At 35.3% G+C, this 20,213-nt stretch overlaps 1 protein-coding gene across 4 annotated transcripts in view; it reads right to left on the bottom strand.

Annotated features, from left to right (window-relative positions):
* Window positions 1-4,232: 4,232 nt before the first annotated feature.
* STAG2 (stromal antigen 2) overlaps window positions 4,233-20,213 on the bottom strand; it is a 74,283-nt gene continuing 58,302 nt past the window's right edge. The window contains exons 23-34 of one of the 4 annotated variants that reach the window (XM_054388468.1): window positions 17,753-17,845; window positions 15,827-16,001; window positions 15,254-15,393; window positions 14,132-14,233; window positions 12,542-12,690; window positions 11,873-12,001; window positions 11,350-11,555; window positions 10,726-10,915; window positions 10,529-10,642; window positions 8,430-8,556; window positions 8,015-8,092; window positions 4,233-5,085 (exon numbers count right to left, since the gene is read on the bottom strand). In XM_054388468.1, the coding sequence (XP_054244443.1) occupies window positions 5,062-5,085; window positions 8,015-8,092; window positions 8,430-8,556; window positions 10,529-10,642; window positions 10,726-10,915; window positions 11,350-11,555; window positions 11,873-12,001; window positions 12,542-12,690; window positions 14,132-14,233; window positions 15,254-15,393; window positions 15,827-16,001; window positions 17,753-17,845 (1,527 nt within the window). In that variant the 3' untranslated portion in view covers window positions 4,233-5,061. Of the gene's footprint in view, window positions 5,086-7,126; window positions 7,451-8,014; window positions 8,093-8,429; window positions 8,557-10,528; window positions 10,643-10,725; window positions 10,916-11,193; window positions 11,223-11,349; window positions 11,556-11,872; window positions 12,002-12,541; window positions 12,691-14,131; window positions 14,234-15,253; window positions 15,394-15,826; window positions 16,002-17,752; window positions 17,846-20,213 lie in introns of those variants that run through there. The other 3 variants (XM_054388470.1, XM_054388469.1, XM_054388471.1) reach the window with 3 other exon arrangements.

The following is a 20,213-nucleotide window of genomic DNA, read 5'->3' as shown; positions in this document are numbered from 1 at the left end:
GTAGAGTTTAGCAGTTTAAAATGAAGAAAACAGAACAAAAACCTGTGAAGAGAGCCTGTTGAAATAATTAGAGATGTGTGTGTTTGTCACTCAAGGACTGTGGTTTAACTGCTATTTAGGCAAATTGCATGGCTTCCTGGAATGGCCATATGGTGTGGTAAACACCAAGTTTCACATGGAGCTGCCAACACAGTACTCAAAAGCTGAAGCACTCTATGAGATAAATACTCTGGCTGAACAGCACAAGATTAGAAGGTTGAGACGAAGCCCTGTCATACAAACCACAGCTTTGAGCCTACCCAACCCAGCTATTAACTATGGGTATTAGCTATGGCACAGTGCCCCTATCAATTCCCAAGGAGCCTCTGTTTTACAATGGCTGCTGACAGATGTTACAGGCCATTTTGAGAGAAAGGTACACAGAAAAAGATTTAATTTAAGGTCAAATATATTGAATGAGTCTAGAGAAAGGCTAAATAATAAGTTCAAGGACAGCATTCCTGCTAGAATTCTGAGAACCAAATCATAACAATATTGGTATCCATGGGAAAAAAAAAAAAGTGTGAGGGGGCCACAGAAGATGTTGGTCCCTTACCCTAAAGCATTCTAGGTGTGTCCACGGCCCACAAAATCTGAAAAATTGCTGCTGTCTGCATTGGACTGACCTGTTGTTACCCACTTCAACTTATCAGGAAACTGTCAAATTATTCAGCTTTTCCAAAATCTTGTTGCATCATTTGAATGCTTTCATGAACTACCAAATTCACATCCCACTCCTATTTTGCGATGTTCTAAGACTCCTATAGGTTTTATCTTCCTGCCTTACAGTTTACTGGGGTTTCGTTTGTTTTGTTTTGTGTTTGTTTTTTTTTAACTATCTTTTCTCAAAGTGCAGAATTCAAGTTGTTATCAGCTTAACACAATTTCACTTTCAAAACCACCAACAGACAGAACAGATGAGCAGAAATTCCCCAGCCAGTTTTGGGAAGCATTACATTACAAAGAACTACATATATTCTGTAGAAGAGCAGGGAAGTTTTCACATGGGGTTATGTCAACCACCCATTCCATCATTTTAACATGATTTGGAGCATTTTTCTGGGCATCGTTATAGCCTCTCACTATCATTTACATCTACAAAATCTGAGAGTAGCTACCAAAACACAACAAACAAAAGCAAACTGAATCTGTACTTGGAAGGCATTCAGTTACAGAATTTATAATCACTTGAAATCTAGCTGTTACGAACTTTTAAAAAAATGACGATTAAGATTTAATCAAGGAAACATATTCAAGAAAGCTCAGTGACATGAAGAAGGAGACAAATGCAGCTGGGGAAAGTGACAGGCACAACTGACATTGAACTGTTTTCTTTTTAATAGAATAGCACTGTCCTATGTTACCTGTTTTCCAAGTATGTGTCACCACTCACCTCCATCAAAGATATGATCCTTTTTGGATGTCAACAAATATCAGAAATTAATCACAATCTCAGTACTAGAGATTTCTTAGGATTATTAAAAAAATAAGCAAATGGCATCAGCTGCATATCAGTATCACGAATTGATTAAATTATAAAGTAGTTAAGAAGAAATTAGTATACTTTTAAATGAACCATTTTGTGGTTTTTTTCAAAGAATTCTGAAGCAGATATTGACAATTTTGACAAATGCTTCAGAAGAGGGAATAAGCCTGTTATATTCATCAGGATATTAAAAAAACCCATAAGATAGTAAGGTAGCTCTTGGTTGCAAAGCAGCAAAACATTGTGAATCAAAGCATCTCAAAAAACTCAGTGGACCTTTTATGGGTAAGAAGATAATAGTATTGGTATCCTTAAACTCCATCTTAGGACAAGTGTGTGTGTCAACTATCAGGGAAGCACAAGAGTCAATTTTAAAGAGGCAATTATTTAGACATACTGAGAGGATGGGGATTTACTAGCTTGAGCAAGCTGCAGCAAATCAGCACCACACCATCCAAAGGAAAAAAACAAACAACAGCATCACTAACATCTTACATATTGTCTTTGGTTGTTTAATATCAAGAAATACTTTTTACAGAATGTGAAGACTATTCCTTGGCATTTCATTCTGTGTTAAAACCCCCTGTGGCCTCTTCAGTAAACTAGAGGACAAACTTTTACTTTCTCTGAATTTTTTTTTGTTTTCTACAGTATTTTTACATATCTCTTCAAATCTCAAATTTCTTTCATTTACAGGTTTTTGTACCAAAGTGTGTAACTAGAACAGACTTTACATTGTATAACGAATGTATGTTTCTTGTGTTATAAACTTAGAACTTACTAAAACCATTTTCCACAATATACTATTGAATTTACAGCAGGATTTAGACAGGAATAAACATTTGTAATAATAATAATATTTTAAAAAACCCTAACAACCAAAGTCACATTACCATGGATTAGAAGTATTATATCTAAGATTTTTTAGTGACTCCTTTAAAAAGCCTTCTGACAGAAAGATTTCAACACAGCCAGAGCTGCTCAGCAGCTGAGGTGAAGGGCAGAGATGTTTATGGTTCTCCCCTGATTTCCTTGCTGTCTTTGCCACTTAAGCTTAGAATGTTTATCAGGTATATGATAAATACAAGAAATTGGGAGTAACATATGCTTTTAGTGGTGTTTCAACTGGACTATGTACAATATCTCAACATCTGAATCAAAAGCATTTTTAACAGCGTCAGATAAAAGTTAGTAAGAAAAAGAAACCAACAGAAAGGCTCTTGGTACACCTTTAAAAAACGTAACACGCAAATAATTAACCATTGATTTCTTGGCATGTAAAAGTTCTATACAAATTTTAAAAATTTTATTTGCAGGTACTAACCTCTTGAAAAGCTCACTCTGTATTTACACTAATTCTTTTAACAAGTTTATCTCAAATTAAAGCATATTTAAAACAATCATGATTGCATTAACTTTTCTACTTTAAATTATTACCCAATTAGTGCTTTATTCACATTTTAAAAACTTGTACATTTTATTACAAATATAAAACAGTGCAGTTTTTCATACATTATCCCAACTCTGAGACAAACACTTAAAAGACATGGAAAAAGATTTTGATTTCTATAAACATAACATTTGCATTACTCATACCCCTTTCTTCACTGTCCTCCCCTAACCCCGTTTTAAAAAGATCAAACATACAACATACTGTAGGTTTATTTTTATTCAAAAAGTTACTGTCTCAAGACATAAATACAAATCAGAAAACAGTACAATTAGGACAATAGAATGTGGAGGACAACAGGTTAAGGTAAATATATAAAACATTTTTAGCTGGTTGAAAACAAAGCTGTAAGAACTGCTTTCACAAAGAAACACTCCTTCAAGAGTAAGAAAAATCAACTTAAGTTTAAAATCATATATACAGTCCTCTCAGCAGTTCTATTAAATGCAGTGGTGTGAAAAACAATATAGGCAGTACTTTTAGACATGAGTATTTATTTATGCAAAATGAGTTAGGCAGATCTAGTTTTGAGTTTGTTGTTACCCCATGACTTAGTAAAATAATGATATTTTATCATGATCCTTTAGATAATCTATGGTTTTTGGCTACCACAGCCGAATGTTTTATTTCTGAGTCTAAAAACAGGAAGCCTTTTTGTATTCACCCATGTGGGGAGATTCTTGTATTGCAAGCATATTAAGGCATGGAATGATTAAAATAACATACCTCAAGAACTGAGAGAAAACTGACAAAAAATATACATATGTAATATAAGTTAATATTTCCTTTAAAATGATGTCTAGCTGCCTAAGCCTTGCAAAATGAGTCGATGTCAAAATGGCATAAATCCACTTTCTGTTTTAGACCAAATTTAATTTATTTGTGAATGGACACAAAATGAAGTTTAAAGCTTAGCTTTCAAAGAATATTATGGGTTGTTTGTGAATTTCTATTATCCAATCTAATTTACATACAGAGGAAATGTACTGTAACCTGTTAGAAGTATCTTTAACCTGAAGACTGCTTGCAAAGACAGATAGATAAAACAATATAAAATACAAATTTAAAAATCATTTTTAAAGCATGAATTCTCATGCTCTTCTATTTTTAAACATTGTTAAACTTTCAATATATTTCTGAAACCTCATAATTTTAAGTTGGAATTTAAAAGTAAGAAAAAACTAAACAAACTGCGCAATTATAAAATCAGCACCAATTTATATATATATATATTTTTATTTAAAATTTAGATCCCTATTCCCACACTCTAATAAGCTGTATAATTTTTGTTTAGAATTTTTCTGCAAACATACTACAATAAGCTTCTTTTATTTGGAGACAAAATACAGTGGCACTACTGGAAGGAATTTCACAACATTACATTTTTCTTAAAGGACAAGCAAACTTTCAGGGTTGGTAATGGGCAAGCATGACTGAGATCTGTTACCTTCTGGTTGTTCGTAGTTTATGGACCTTTCTGAAAACACTAGCATGAAGCTTTTGGAATAAAAGTGTGGTTTAGATTAAAAAGCTGTTAAAATTCTGCTTTATGTACTTTTTCCATGATTAATTAACACAAACCTTCTGTTGCTGAAGTTTGCATGTAATTTAAAATACTGACACTCTTCTGGTTCTATCACTGTAGGAAAACCAATTCATTTATTATTTCAAATCATGGATGTAAACAGCAATCCAGCAGAGCTTGTGATTATTTAGTATAGCCAGCAAACATATATAGAGAGGGGCTCAAATCTGTACCAAACACCTCTCAGACTGTTAGATTAAAACTCAGAGGGAATAATTCTTATGATCCAGAAATAAACTGATAGCACATAAATAAAATATTGATTATTTTTCCTCAATAAAAAGTGTAGCTTATCCTCAAATTGTTTACTTGTCCTTTACATTTCTTTTTTTTCAGGCAAACAAAACTGCCCCTTCAATGCACTTGATCTTGAAAGCATGTCATTCTCCTTAGAGAAAAATCTGTTCAGAATTTCACTGTATCTACCACAATTTTGTATTGAAAAACTTCCTCTTCCACTTAGAAAATGACTTCACCACTGATTTATTTGCTGTTCTGGTATTAAAACATTGACACCCCAAGAACCTAAAAAAAAAGTTAGAAATGGTGTCAATTTGTAGTCTACCACACATTTAAGAAAAACAAAGCAATTAGTATATGATTTAAGATTAAGACACTCCCAAGATATGTTAAGGCATTATGAGTTTATTTTTCTTCCAAACCAGATTGACCACACTTCTGATTTATGTAATAATATGAAAAAAACCCAACCTCATTCATCAGAAAATAGCTTTCCCATACTTGAAATTAACTAGATCCAGTAGGAATGTGATAAAAATGTGCTTTAATTATTTTAGTTAGTAATTGTCAAATAATTTTTAGTTAGTTTAGTTAGTTACCAGGCTTCTCTGGTAATAGCATTCTATAGTCCTTAACTTGAAATCAAATGTCTAGTTTCCAGCAACTAAGCCCGGGACAAAACACTCTATACACTGGCTGCTGCTGTGTGCCTGTGTTCATAAAAACAGATCATCTCACAGCAGCTGGCCAGGACACAAACTTAGTACATCCTATTAAATAACAACAACTCTGACAGGAAGACAGTGAAAACTCAAACAATAATCAGGTAAAAATGAAAAACTATCTTTCAGGAGACTTTGTGATTAAGTGAAGAAAAAGGTTTCCTGAAACAAACAAAAAAAATCAGATTCTACTTCCCATGTGGGAACAAGCCATATGGTTTTCTATACCAATGAAAGTAGGTATCACCACTGATACGGCCAAAAAACCAAACCCAACCCAAACAAAACGAAAACCAACCAACCAACCAAAAAAGCCCAACAAAATAACCCCGCCCATGAAACAAAACCAACAACAACCAAACCACACCAAGCACCCAGAAGATCCAGATCTTATGACTGTCCTAGCTTTTTTAGGGTTTTATAAATAAGAACGAACCATGAGACTTAATGTTCCTGAATTTTAACACTGCTGTTCACATTTATCTGTTTAGAAGCCAGTTTTTACTGCTATTGGTATAAAATTCACTTTAGATGAATCAAACAACATAGCACACTAAAAGACAACTGCCTTTGGTGCCAATAACTGGACACATCAAAAAATTAAAAGATAGACTAAAATTATGATCATAAATCACACATCTGAATAAATTAAACAGCTTTATTATGTATAGGTCTATTAAAAACAAGTGAAGCAATTCCAAGAATAATGGACCTCTGAAATAAATTATATTAATAAAGCAAATTAACTTTATTCAGATAAGGGTTTTTTGCATTTATGAAATTGGGGTTTTACATTTAAGCTACTGACTGATAAATTCAGCTCTGATTTAATACAAATTCATGTTGTCTCATATGCAATTATCAGAGCTCTTCATTTAGGCAGTTAAATTCATTTAGGTGGGATATATGCTAAAGAGCAGTTGTATGCTGCGATGCAGCTGTTTTCTGCAGTCCTGCCTCCAGGATTGCTACCCTTGCTGCGTCCTGACTGGGAGAAAAGTTTGCTAGCTGGTGCCCTCTTGGCCGTACCAGCTCATTCCAGTGCACCTCTGCTCCCTCCTTGCAGAGGAACAGGGCACAGGTTGTTCTGCTGGCACACTGAGCGGGACCACCGCTGGGCTCAGCAGCTTGCAGAGCAATGTGATTGACACCGGCTGCCATCATGTGGTGACAGTCCCACAGTGCAACTAAGGAGAGCCCAGCAAATCCCGAGCGCCCGTGGGATGGTGAACGAGAAATACACTAACTGGAAGAAATCTAACAGTAAACCTATTGAGACTATTCTTAGTTAGTTTTAGAAACTGAAAAATTGAAAGGTTTCTGAAATCAATGAACTACACTTGCATAGGACAAAATCTTTAGCATTGTCAGAATAAAAATTGACTGGTATTTCACAGATCAATCAACTAAAAATCAAGGAGAGAGGAAGAACTGTTTTAAAACAGAAGGTCAGAAAACAGGTGATATTGTTTCCTGGTGTTACTTCAAGAACAGAACACACAACAGCTAGATGCACAACCTAATTTGATTCATTACTAGTAAAGCAAAGGCTTACTGGTACAAAATATATGGATCTGTATTTGAAACAGCATTTAAGACTTCTTTCTCCCATAACAAGGCCAGGTTCACACTGCAACAATACTGTAAAAAAATACATAATCGTCTTCCAAATTCCACAAGCTGTCCAAGGTTCCCAGGAAGCCTTGTTGTACTGTCCTCTGCTGGCTTGCTGCAGCTTGTTATTTCCAGTGTAAATTTGTACCAGCTACACAAGGTCAAAATTGGCTGCATACATTACAAGTGGTTCAAGACAGAAGGAATCCCTCATGCAGATTTTTAAAAGAGAATAGAGACTGCAGATTTATCAAGTCGGAAAAAAGGGAAACTGCAAGCGGAAACTACAGACTTCGGATGTTTTGGACCTAAAACTTTATATGGAAAGAAAAAATACCTCTCATCTCTATAAACAGATTATCTGTATTATTTGTATTTTCTTCATTATCTTACTTAAGCACAAAAGTTAATATGCCAATTAAAAAAATAAAAGAAAAAATGCAAACCATCCAATGCTGACAACTGACAATGAAATCAGTCACTCAACTAAGCTCAACATATCACAACAGAAAGCTTGACTTTAATATTGTGTATGCACAATTTATTTATTTTTAAATGTTCTTTGCTACTGACCTCTAGAAGGGTCCTTCTCATATCAAATACGGTTTTTTTTCCTCATTTTCAAAGGCTTTTCAGTATTTATATAGCTATATATACAGAACAAAAATTCCATAAACTTGCAAAGAACATTGACTGCCTTGGAATTTATGAAGCTGAATTACAGCATTAAGTATTTTACTGACTTTAGCAGTCTGCCAAAATAAAGTAATGCAGACAACCTAAAGATTGCATTCTTTCCATTTAAAATGTGAAGTAAAAGAGTACTGTAGCCTTAAGACTGTTTTTATATTACTTCCCTCTTACGTAAGTCAACCTACCGATTCATCCATGATTGAAGCAGGGTCAAAGAAATCTGGTTTTAGTTCCGTTCTTTCTCTCCTGTTCTTCGATGGGGGCTTTAGAAAGTAAGCAAATAAACATGTTAATTGCAATGGTAGGAAAACAACACAAGAGTTTTTAAACGGTAATAAATGAAACTAATCTCGCAGGAGGTAAGAATTTATAGGGCATAAATGTTCATTTCTCTCACATGATTAGTACAGTCAGTACTGGTGCTTTCTGTACAGCAATTTGAAGAGGTGCTTGCATTCAGATAGTGCACAGCCGTGTAAGAATACAGAGATAAATAATGGGTTTTCTCTTTCACCAGAAGGAAAATTTAGTTCAAATATGCTACTTGAAAAGGAGAAATACCAACCCCAAATCCAGAAAAAAGACAAGCAGATTTCTTACTAGGTCTATGTCCATGGTGTCAAAATCCATGCCTTCATTGAGATCTTCAATCCGCCCTTCCGATGACATCATCACATCTTCAACAATTGGCTCTTCATCATCTTCCATTAGACTTGTACCACGTCGACTGAAATGAGAAGCAAAGCATACTGTTTAACACTAAATCTAGTGATGTATTATCTGAATATTGAAAAAGCTAAATGTTTGGTAAAGAACTGCCAACAAATAACAATTCCATTAGATAGAAAATAAATTATTAAATAAATGCCTAACTATTATTAAAGAAAGCTGGTATTTAACCAGACGGGAAATACTAAGAGAGTGAGGGAAAGTGACTAACGAAGACCAGCTTACAGAACTTTGTGGCACATCTCCAACGGATATTCTGAGGGGCTATGGGAATTTCCATGCAGGTATTATACTCAAGTGAGAAAGAACCTAAGTACTGATGATTCTATTGCTACCTAAACCTGACCTGTTCCTGCCTTATAACAAGGCCAGGACCAACATCTTTGCAATAAAGTGGATGTATAGATCCATTTTCATAAAATCCCAGAGTCCTCTTTCCTTGCAACTTCTACATGCAACAACAGGCTTTAGAAGTAAGGACTCATTCTAATGTGTCACTATATTTAAACAAAAAAAAAATCCACACTTAAACTATGTTATATGAAGTACTCCTATTACAGAATTAAGAATATCAAGGGAAAAAATGTAAAGCTTCTCAGTACATATGGTCCATAGTTATAGTTACAACTTGTACTTTTCTTCTGCAGAACCATGGTCTTAAGTGGAGAACTTCTAAAACTAGCTTTCACCTCCTCAGCTAAATTAGCTCTGCAACATCATTTCACTAACATGCACATCAAAAGGCATGCACAAGGAATCACAATGAAGACATTACAGTAAGAATGTATGACCTCTGAAGCACAACATTCGTTTAAGAAACAACAGACTGTCTTCATCTTCATTCACAAAACAGAGAACTTCACAAGGTCTTCATGTGTTTGGGTTGGGAAGTTCTACAAAAACTAGTACAAGATTCTTCTCAACTTTAGGGTCAGTTTAGGTCAGACAAAATCTGTATCGATCACAGAAATGCTGAAGACAGTAGTTTCTTTAAAAAGAATTTTTTTAAATAAAAAAAGCTGCTGAGCTCTAAACTTACAACTCAGAAGTCAAAGGAGAAGACAATACAATTAAACCGAGCAGAGACTTTCTGCTTCACACAGTGAACACCTGTTTAAGACTCATTTTGAACGTACTATTTCTAAAAATTATTCTGCAGTTACAAACACATAAAGAAGATGTTTCACATGTCTTGATTACCAGAGAATCACAGAACTGTCAGGGTTGGAAGGGACCTCAAGGATCATCTAGTTCCAACCCCCTGCCATGGGCAAGGACACCCTCCACTAGATCAGGCTGTCCAGAGCCACATCCAGCCTGGCCTTAGAAACATCCAGGCACGGGGCTTCCACCACCTCCTGAGCAACCTGTTCCAGTGTCTCACCACCCTTATGGTGAAGAACCTCTTCCTCATGTCTAACCTAAATCTACCCTCCTCTAGCCTGGATCCATTCCTCCTAGTCCTATCACTGACACCCTAAAAAGTCCTTCACCAGCTTTCTTGTAGGCCCCCTTCAGATATTGGAGGGCTGCAATAAGGTCTCCTCAGAGCCTTCTCTTCTCCAAACTGAACAATCCCAGCTCTCTCAGCCTGTCCTCACAGGAGAGGTGTTCCAGCCCTCTGATCATCCCTGTGGCCCTTCTCTGGACATGTTGCAGCATGTCCATATCTTTCTTATTAGTAAGGGTTCCAGAACTGGACACAGTACTCCAAACCAGTTCCCTTTATTATAAAGCTAACTACTATTTAACTTTTCTTAAATTTAAGTTCAAAAATAAGCAACAAAGCTAACAGATCTATTCTGCTAAACCCATCACCATGCACTTTTACCCCTGCTTTTCTAAGAAAATTTAACATTTTAAGACATGGAAAAGCATGACTGGAGAACTAGAATATGTATAGCTCTTAAGAGACACTGCATTTAATAAACCCTCCCCTCCCCAACCCACTGAACTTCACTCTTACTCACATAGCATGTTGCAAGTTGGTTCTCAGCTTCACGTAGTTCATCGCTGCCCTCTCCTGTTGTTGTCGCGCGGCTTCTTCCTGTTGCCTTTGAGCCAACATCCACGTTACTTGCGTGCTTAAAAAGACCATCATTCTATTTTAAACATGAACTGGTTTTGTGTATGAACACTAACAAAGCAGACCTACTCATCTACGTACTTGTAATCGAGTGGAGCTTGGTGGTGTTCAGGCTGCATAGGATAGACACCCATGTAACTTTCTTCAGGTCGCAATCTCTTGGGCTCCCTCATTATTGTGGAAGTAAGCTGAGGTGTCTGCATCATGACTGGCGTGTGCATTGTCTGCTCCCTGTTCAGCCACATACTGTCACTACTGCTGCTTTCTTCAGCTGAAAGAAAACACAGAACATCAGTACATTTTTTCCAACTTGTCTAAAGTTTTAATGTTTAAAATTAACTGCATTTAGTTTCTACTTAGTGAGAATCAATTTCTTTAACTTTTTGCCACAAATTCTTACACATTCTCCAAAAGGCCTGGATTTATAACCTCTGGCTAAGGTATTTAAAATACATTTATATTCTGTGGCTTAATGCAGAGTAATGCTTTTATTTCCTTTTGTGTATCAGTGTGATGTTATTCAGACTCTTCAAATGAAGGGTTTTCCTGCTAAGACATACACATGCACAGAAACTATACTGGTTGTAGAAAATACAATAAAGCAAAAAAAAAAAAAAAAAATCAGTCAGACTAAGAAATAGGGATTATATGTTAGTTTATATGAATATATACTCTTGTAAATTTTAAAGATGAGAAAGGTTCTACCTTCAGGTACTTTCCGTTTCCCTGTTGCTGGCTTTGTTTTCTTATTTCTTACTGTAGATCCTCGACTACTAATTCCACTAATCACTGACATAGTATCATCATCCCCACCAGCTAATAATGAGTTTCTGTAGGACATGAGAGGCAGCCACACATCTTCTCTTCGTAGAGACATCTGAAAGGTCATAAACTTCTCCAAGTAAACATACCTTTAAATGGAAAAAATAATTACAAAGATGCAAAAGACTTGTAACAACATGTTAACATGTCAAGATAAGTAACTACTGACATGAACACTCAATGCTTGTTAACAAAAAGGCCTGACAGTAGTAAATCCCAAATATGATTTCTCTTTATCCAGCATAAAACAAGAACACAATTTTACCCTTTGTGGTCGTACTTGACTGCATTAGTGTAAAATTAATGTTGATGTACCGAGGAGTTCACCTTAGAAAAATGCAATATATGATTCTATGTCTTCTATGGTTATCATTACAAATATTAAGAATATTAAGGAAATACTTACACTGTTCTTTTGTCTTGTCTGAGAAGTTTGGAGGAGAACTCACTCAGAATATCAAGAAATGCCAAGTTTAATGGTGGATGGCTCTCACCTTGTGGATTAGGCTCCTTAAAAGCAAATTCTATGCCATCCCTAAGAAAAAGGTTAAAATTACATTATAAAGTACAAACAAAAAAAATAATTTTAAGCACTGGGAACTACCAAAACTGAACACCTTTCCTCTAAGTCAAGAAAGTAATAGTCGGATGTTTCCATATTCTGACTAAAAAAAAAAAAAAAAAAAAAAAAGTCAACATTATTCACAATTTGAATATGGACACACTCTTTCCGTGTCATGTTTCTAACTTGCATTTCAATTTTTCAGCATGAGGCCAACATCACCACCACTGACAACAAAGCAAATCAGTTCTTACTGTCACTGATAAGACATTACAAATAGTACCCATGATAGAATCAACACTTCTATCACTTACAGGCTTACACAATGATGCTGAAGAACATCAACATTATTTAACATTTGGGTTTAGTTCAGGGACAAAACTACAGTCATTTCCTAATTTATAAATGGGTTGTACCATCTGTAGTGCTAATCAGTTCTGTTAAAATTGATTTTGAAAGACTGAAAAGATATTTTAAGTCAAGAAGTGTAAGTAATACAAAGCACACAATTACTTGTGTAACATAGCAATGGCTTCTCTTGTTTTCAGCTGATCCAGTCCAAATGTTAAAGCAAAACGTCGAGCAAGTTCCTTTATGCCACTGAATGTCGGTGATGATCTGTCAAAATTGTAACCATTTTCTTGAATCATTTCATTGAAAAGCTGTATGAAATGAAAAGAGAGATTTCATTTGTTAAAAGATGATGCCAAACTTTGGATCAATTAACATAAAAGTTAAGTTTCGGTTTTAAAAAAAAGTGTTTTATAACCCTTTTGATCCCAAAAGTTAAACATGGAGGTTTAGTGAAGTCAAATGAAGGCGACTTTTGAAGAGTATGCACTTCAGAGTTAATCCTTGAAATGCACACTGTCCAAGTATGCATCAAACTGTAAATATGTTGCATGACAGATTTCACTTCCCTGAATGAGGTGTTCTAGAGTTAAGAATACTAAAAATTGGTAGGATTCTCTGAAATGTACACTGAAAGAGAAGAAATAAAATGGGGTGTATTCTCACCTGGTCCACTTTCTAAGTAAATTTTTTGGGTATCTTTTCAAAATATAAGTATAACTAAGAAATTCTAAAATGGAAACATATCTTCAGGGAAGTTGCCAAAGACATCAGAAACTTTGCCACTGAGGATCAGACTTTTAACTATTCATCAATAGGTGGCAAAGCTGAACACTGAACTTCACAATCAGAAGGAAAGACCTCATCCTCTCTTGAACTGGCAATATCCACACACATAAACCACCTTAAGGGCTTCATTAAGGACTCTTTCTGGTTAGTTCTCAGCCAAGATCAGTATCTAAATCCATATCCACTATGTGGCTCTATGACCTCCAGTCAAAAATGAATGGTGTGGTGAGAGAGTAAATTTGGGTACAATTTTTCTTTTCAATGATGGCAGAGATCCATGGTGGATTACAGTTGTTTGCAGAGATATGGCTTTATTGCTCTAATCTTGTAAATATGATTCATACAGATGGTTCATGTGAACAGATGAATCCAACTCTGACCTCAACTGAAATCATCAGGTCTCCACACAAACAAGCTCATTTACTGAAGAGAGCATTGAACCATGTTTTAATTTCAAATATGGGTGAAGCCCCTACCAAACATTAACAAATAATCAATTACTAAAGCTTCCCATTACTTCTCAGAAATTTAAAACAAACAAATGAACAAAAACAACCAACCAAAAAAAAAAAAAAAGTCAAAACAAACACACAACACCCACCCACCCACATAGGCAGGAAGTGTTTTCCCTTGTTTATCTGTTCATGAATAAGAAAACTAGAATTTTCACAACACAATTCTAATTATGTGATTCAGACTGCCATTTTAGAGTTAAGAAGGTATCACATTTGTTTTGTGTTTGTCAGTCTCTCACATACCAAACACTGTGCTACAAAAGGCGTAAGTACAGAAACGACTTCTGGCAGTTTTTCAGATAGTTTCAGAAAATGTATTTCATTTTAGACCTACTTATCTCTACCTTCTGTAAGAATTTCTTCATTAATAGCACACTAGCTATTAAATAACAAGACATGATCTGCAGTATGGAATTTCATGCATGAAAATATTGTAAATCATTCTTACCTGCTGCAAGCTAAGAATAAGCGTTTTCGCACACTGGATTTTGTCTATCTGTCTTGTTTTACTCATCGTTTCTTTAATAATATCACCATAGTCATTGTAATACTAGGAAAAATAATTTTTAAAAAAGATTAAATTTTAATTTTCGTTGAAAACAGTACCACTACTTAATCCTTCAGAAAACATCTAGATTTTTAAATAATTGAATATTGACAAAAGGAAAAAAACTAACATGTTCATGATTACATCAATCAAAATTATATCCTGAAACACTTCCCAAATGATAAAAACACTCAAATCAGAAAGGGTATACCCACTCCATTTCATTCTTGTCATATTACTTTAGAGGCAGAATGACCTATTTATCTTCATGGCCATGACACATTTGTTAATGACACATGTCTACCCCTTCAGGGTACAAGATTAGAATCTAATCTTTTAAGTAACTCCTGTAACTCTGGTGGGGAGTCTTCTATTTTCATTGCTGAAAGGAAGCTCTTACGGATAGTGTCATAGCCATGACTTTTCCAGTGAAGACAGCTGCCTGTTCATTTAAGTATTTCAGGTTTAATAAAGACCCAATTAATTATTTAGAGATTCAAAATATATGTAGGGCACTCAGACAAAAGCAGGCTGCCTGAATGTTAAAATTTTTTCAATCACCTAGGAATAAAGCTTTATCATGTTCACAAAATGAGAACTCATATTATTGTGTGGCTGTGAATCCCAGGGGCCAAGAAGCTGTTTTGTTTTGTTTTTAAGTAAGATAGATATAAAAATCGGGGCTGGGGCAAAAAAGGGGGCTCACAAAACTTTTTTTGTTTTTTCTCCTTTATAGAAAATTTAAGCTGAAGTTATTTGATGTGACTAGGCATCACCTACTTAAAAACAACATAGAAATAGCTATCAGGTTTCCTTCTCCATTCCCCACATACTAGAACTGCAAAAACTAATCTCAGTCATTTTTTCCCTTCTTATGAAAAAAGAACTTTTGAAGGGCTACAAACTACAACTATGGAGTTTTTAATTCTTCACATTTTCAATGTTATCTTGTAAGATAAAATTCCACATCCACTGTATTCTAGCAATTCATTATGAACTATCATGGCTAGGCCTCAGATTTACCTTCATATATTGCTTGAAAATGTCTGCAGCTGTATTCATTTCCACCACAGTATATACAATGAGTTTACAGAAAGCTGCAAGTAGATTTCTTCTTTTGTGCAATGCTTCAATTTTGCTAGCTTCATCATCCTGCTGTCCATCTAGAAAGAGTTCAGAACATGAAAAGTGTCAGATCTAAACGGTTCATGTTTATCCATTTACATATAAAGTAAATGGGCTAATGGTCAGGATTCTGACAGCATATTTATTCACTGCCCACTTATAAGCCTCTTTTCCTGATACAGGGACATATATATGGGTGTTAATTAAACCAAACCTTTACCACAATTATCCTACACATGCCCAAAACATAACATGTTTTAACTTGGTGCTGACATTGAAAAGAAACCCACCTCTGTGCCCATGCACACCTCTTAACGCCAGGAAACAAATCAAAACAAAAAGTAACAAACAACAACAAAACCCCACAAACAAATAAAAAGCCAAACAAACAAACACACACCACAAAAGCAGCACAAGCACAAATATATTGCTTAGAAGGCAAATAATACAAAGGAAATATAAATGTTGTACCTGCACTATTATTATCATCATCCTGATCAATGAAGACATGATCTAAAATGAAACTGAGTAGTTCAGACTGCAAGGAAGAATCAGGAGTGTAAACAAGTGGCTCCAACATGTCACGTCCTCCTGTCATAATCTGATGACTGAAGATCATCAACACATCACACAAAATTGTGAAAGCCTATTAAAAAGAAACCTTAGTAAACATTTGCATTTTAGAGTAATGTATTTTCACTTCACAAAACACTTAAGAGCCCAACAGTGTACACAGTCCACTTAAGTCCTCAACAATGACACAGGCCAACTGGAAATCAAAATGTGTAGAGCTTCTTACAGGAAGTTGCTGTATGAAGGCTGGATCTCCAAACAAAAATACTGCACAGAAGAAGCCAACAAAATACCAAAATGTGAGATTAAAAACATGAGGAGCCTGAAACTCCCCAGTTCTGCCTGTCTGATACTACAATTAGATCACCAGAAAACTTTGTGGACATCAGCCATAGTACAGACTTGGGGGGTTTTGTTCCAGTTAATTGTTAAGATCACGTTTGTAGAACAAACGTCTAAACAGCTGAGGTCATGAAATTCCTTTAAATGCTAATGAAGCATGCTTCCAAAGAAAGCAACCACCTGTTCATTCACTGGCTAATTTGTACATCTTACATTAAAGTGCCTATACTTCACTTCCTCAGAAAATTCAATATATCAACACCTAGACTGACATTCTTGAAACTAACAAATCAAGGCAACACACTGCTTAGTGCTGCACCTCATCTCTGACTAATCTTTTAAATACTTCCATTTTAACAAAGAGATTTGTTCTCTAACTCCTCAAGGCATATATAACTAATTTCCTGGTCACAAAAATATATATGCTCCTCTGCGCCCTTTCATAACATTACAGAAGGAAAGCAGAACCATGGCTATTGTACTCCATGTGACTTACACAGTTCTAGTTCCAAGCTCATTCACCCAAGTCTGAGCATTACACAGCCTTTTAAAGAGATCTACTACAGTTTCAGTGATTTTTTTTTTTTTTACTGCCACCTTCACACCCTACAACTAGTGATTTTGACACTAGATAACTCTCCAACATAGAACATGTCTACCCAGTTCCAGGAATATTCTTGTTACAGCAAGAGTTTTAAAAGCTGCACTTGTGCAACTCAGTGGACCAGATTCTCAACTTTAAGCTCAACCAAGTTGTTACTACGTTTAGCAGCAAAAGGGCTCCCAGCATTCTATTTGTGTAATTAAAAGGTATACCCAGAAGATACTTTGTTTCATTTTAGCATTCTAAAAGTTGTTGTTTAGTTACAATTAATTCTGTTATCAGTATCCTGTGCTCTTCACTGGAACCCGAAATTCCTGTAACTGTCCCGGCTAGAGAACTATTTGACCACAAATTGAAAGGGACTCAACACCTACAGTTTAGCCTTTTCCTTTGACCTTGTTAGCCTCAGAACTCAAGACAAGTATTTCCCAATAGGATGACTCATTTTTCTCTCTTCTATATAGCTCTCCTAGGTCTTTCAGCTTTGAGTCTATGAATCCACAATCAGATCCACTAAAGACGTGCCAAGATCACATGGTAATAAGCAAGAGCTTTGAAAAGGAACTGTCCCACTTAAATTACAAACCAGAAGACACCTATCCAGTCATAGTTTTAAATAGAAAGAAAAAAAAATACTTAAAATCCTTCGGATAAAAGTTTATGCTACCTAAAATTATTACAAAGAATTAATTTTACATTGATTCTGAAATCCTACCTAAATTGCCTAAAGGGATGCAGGCATACAAGTACAATATGTGTTCACACTCGAAGGGAATTTGACCTAAACACCCCAGACGCACCACATTACCACATAAGCACTAAAAATGTTAGCAAGAGGAACTTTTTAAAGACTACAAGGATAAACAACAGTCACTAACCTGTTCCTTAACAGCAGTGTTTACATTGGTCAGGTAGTGTTGACAGATTTGACAAAACACTCTCATCTGCTTCTTTAGACGCAGAAGATCCTCCTTTAAAGAGAAGGATTTCACATAAGAGTTTTGCTTTTTTAATTGTACAGCCACATTTAGAGTATTTTCACAGAGCAATCCACCACAGCCCTGTATGTTGTTGTAACATTCACTGCATTATTTAAAAATCACTATTACAAACAAAAATAGCAAGCAGCACTTGCTTCAATTTTGTCATCCTGTGCATCACAAATAGAAATGGAAGTTGGGATGAAAATAGTGAAGTTTATTTTTAAAATTGGTAACAAAACCAAACCTAAAAAACCTTCAACAACATTCCACCCCCTCAAAAACACCACAATCCAGAGCATAAAGCATTTTCTCTGTAAAGTATCTGTATTCTCAACCTAGAGGATAGATTTTAGGTAGCTATTTACAACTCAGACAGACACAGCTACATAGAATTATTCTTTTTTTTTCTTCTTTTTTTTTCAGCTCACTGATTGGGGATATAGTAAAATGTCAGATCAGAAGTGGGGTTTTCTTCCCCACCTTCCCCTGGAAAATAAAATTAAAAATAAAATAGTGCCTTTTTAAGTATTGCTGTAATTTCCAGAGAAGTAGGTTATCGAGTAGATAAAGCATTGAGTTAAAATGCACTGAGTTAATAAAGCATTCACACCTGTGACATCATTGGTACTACTCAATCATGTAAAGATTTCAGCCCACGTAGAAGTGGGAAAGTCGTATTACAAAAGGCCAACTGTATAACCATTGGTCCAGGAAAGGAAAAAAAAATACCCCTTGGATACGTTGATAACCTCTCCACTCAATCTAAACCAAAACAATTCTCTCCAAGGAAGCAGGTCACACACTGGTACAACGCATCATTTAGCCTCAAAAGAAATGACAAAAGCAACAGCTGCTTCTTGACTAAGAGTTGAAGTATAGGAAAATTTTAAAACACCTTCACTACCTTGAACTTTTTCTCTAACATTTTATTTCCTTTATACAGTTATTTAAATTCTAATAAAAATTGAACCATTTATAAAGTCTTTTATCTTAGCACCCTATATTATGAAGCTAATTCCCATACTTAGTCAATCTGTTCCAAATAGCATGCAGTTAGCAGTTGATTTTATTACAGAAAAAAGCCAACCAAACAAAAAGCAAACAAACAACAAAAGTCTTTAGGCAGAGTACACTGCCGTCACTTCTAGTTCTGTGCTTCCACTTCTTTGCTGCTACGTTCTATTGGCATTGAACTGAAATCAATAGAACTTCTGTATGTATTTGGTATTTGACAGCAGTCCAGCAGTTAAATGTAATAAAATAGCTTTCAGAAGTTAAACCTAGGAAAAAAACTGTTAATTTAACAGTTTTTATTACAAGGAGCAGAAAACAGTCCCAATAAAAGACCTCTTTCAAATTAGTTATTTTCATTCTTGCTGGAAGTATTACATATGACATTTTACTGCAAAACAGCTAAGTTAATCTTCATTTCTAACCTAACTTTTCAGTATTTAGCTTGGCTTCTGCCATCAGGCTTTTGATAAAGCTTTCATCCCTATTATAAAAGCCTCAGACTGCTCTACACACTTTAAAGAATAAGCTATCAAAGCCTACAAATCCTTTGTTCACATCAGTGGTTCTCAACAATCTGTATCCACCTCATATTTGTATTTTTTTGTTTTGGAACTCTTAAAAGCTGCTAAAACCTAGACAGTAAACTAGCTAGCCAGCCGGAGTGGAAGAACACTTCTTCAAGAGTATAACTCCTGAGTCAGTAAGGCTGCAATTATTCACTGGACTAATTGGATTAGTTACAAATTACAATGCATTGATTATGCATGAATTAACGACGTTGTGACTTCTGTCTGTTTTCACCCTAGTAAATTATGACAGATGTCTACAGCTTCTTTTTTCTTAATTATAAGAATGGCAGTCAAAATATTTTTTAAAAAATGACATAAATAAAGGATGTGTTAATAGTAACCCAAAAAATGAAGTGCAACTGTAGAATAAACTTCCAGAGCACAAAATGTACCCTTCCTACAGGGCAGGATGACCTTTAAAAGTCCCTTCCAACCCAAATCGTTCTATGATGATGTGACTGTAGAAGGCGCCCAGAAAAATTAGTTTGATTGTAACCACTCTAAGTTAAAGAAATCATGAAAATGTTTCAGACTCCATTCTAAACTGTCTGACCTTTCTAAAACCATCTTTTGTTATTTCACACCGCTAACTACCTAATCACCGTCTTGAAAGCAGTGATGACCACTGGATACAAGAAACCTTAATCCTTCCTCCAGGAGTTTCCCAGTAGTGAAATTAGAAAGATGACATCAGAGCTTTGTCCTTCAAAGTCTACTATACATAGAACCAGGACAGGCCCTCCTCTTCTTTCCTGGGAAAGTCTGAAATTTAC

The sequence above is a fragment of the Indicator indicator genome, chromosome 17 (genome assembly GCF_027791375.1).
Source record: "Indicator indicator isolate 239-I01 chromosome 17, UM_Iind_1.1, whole genome shotgun sequence".
Lineage (NCBI taxonomy): Eukaryota > Metazoa > Chordata > Aves > Piciformes > Indicatoridae > Indicator > Indicator indicator.
Note: the sequence above shows the minus strand (reverse complement) of the source record. Positions and strands in the feature narration are given on the sequence as shown.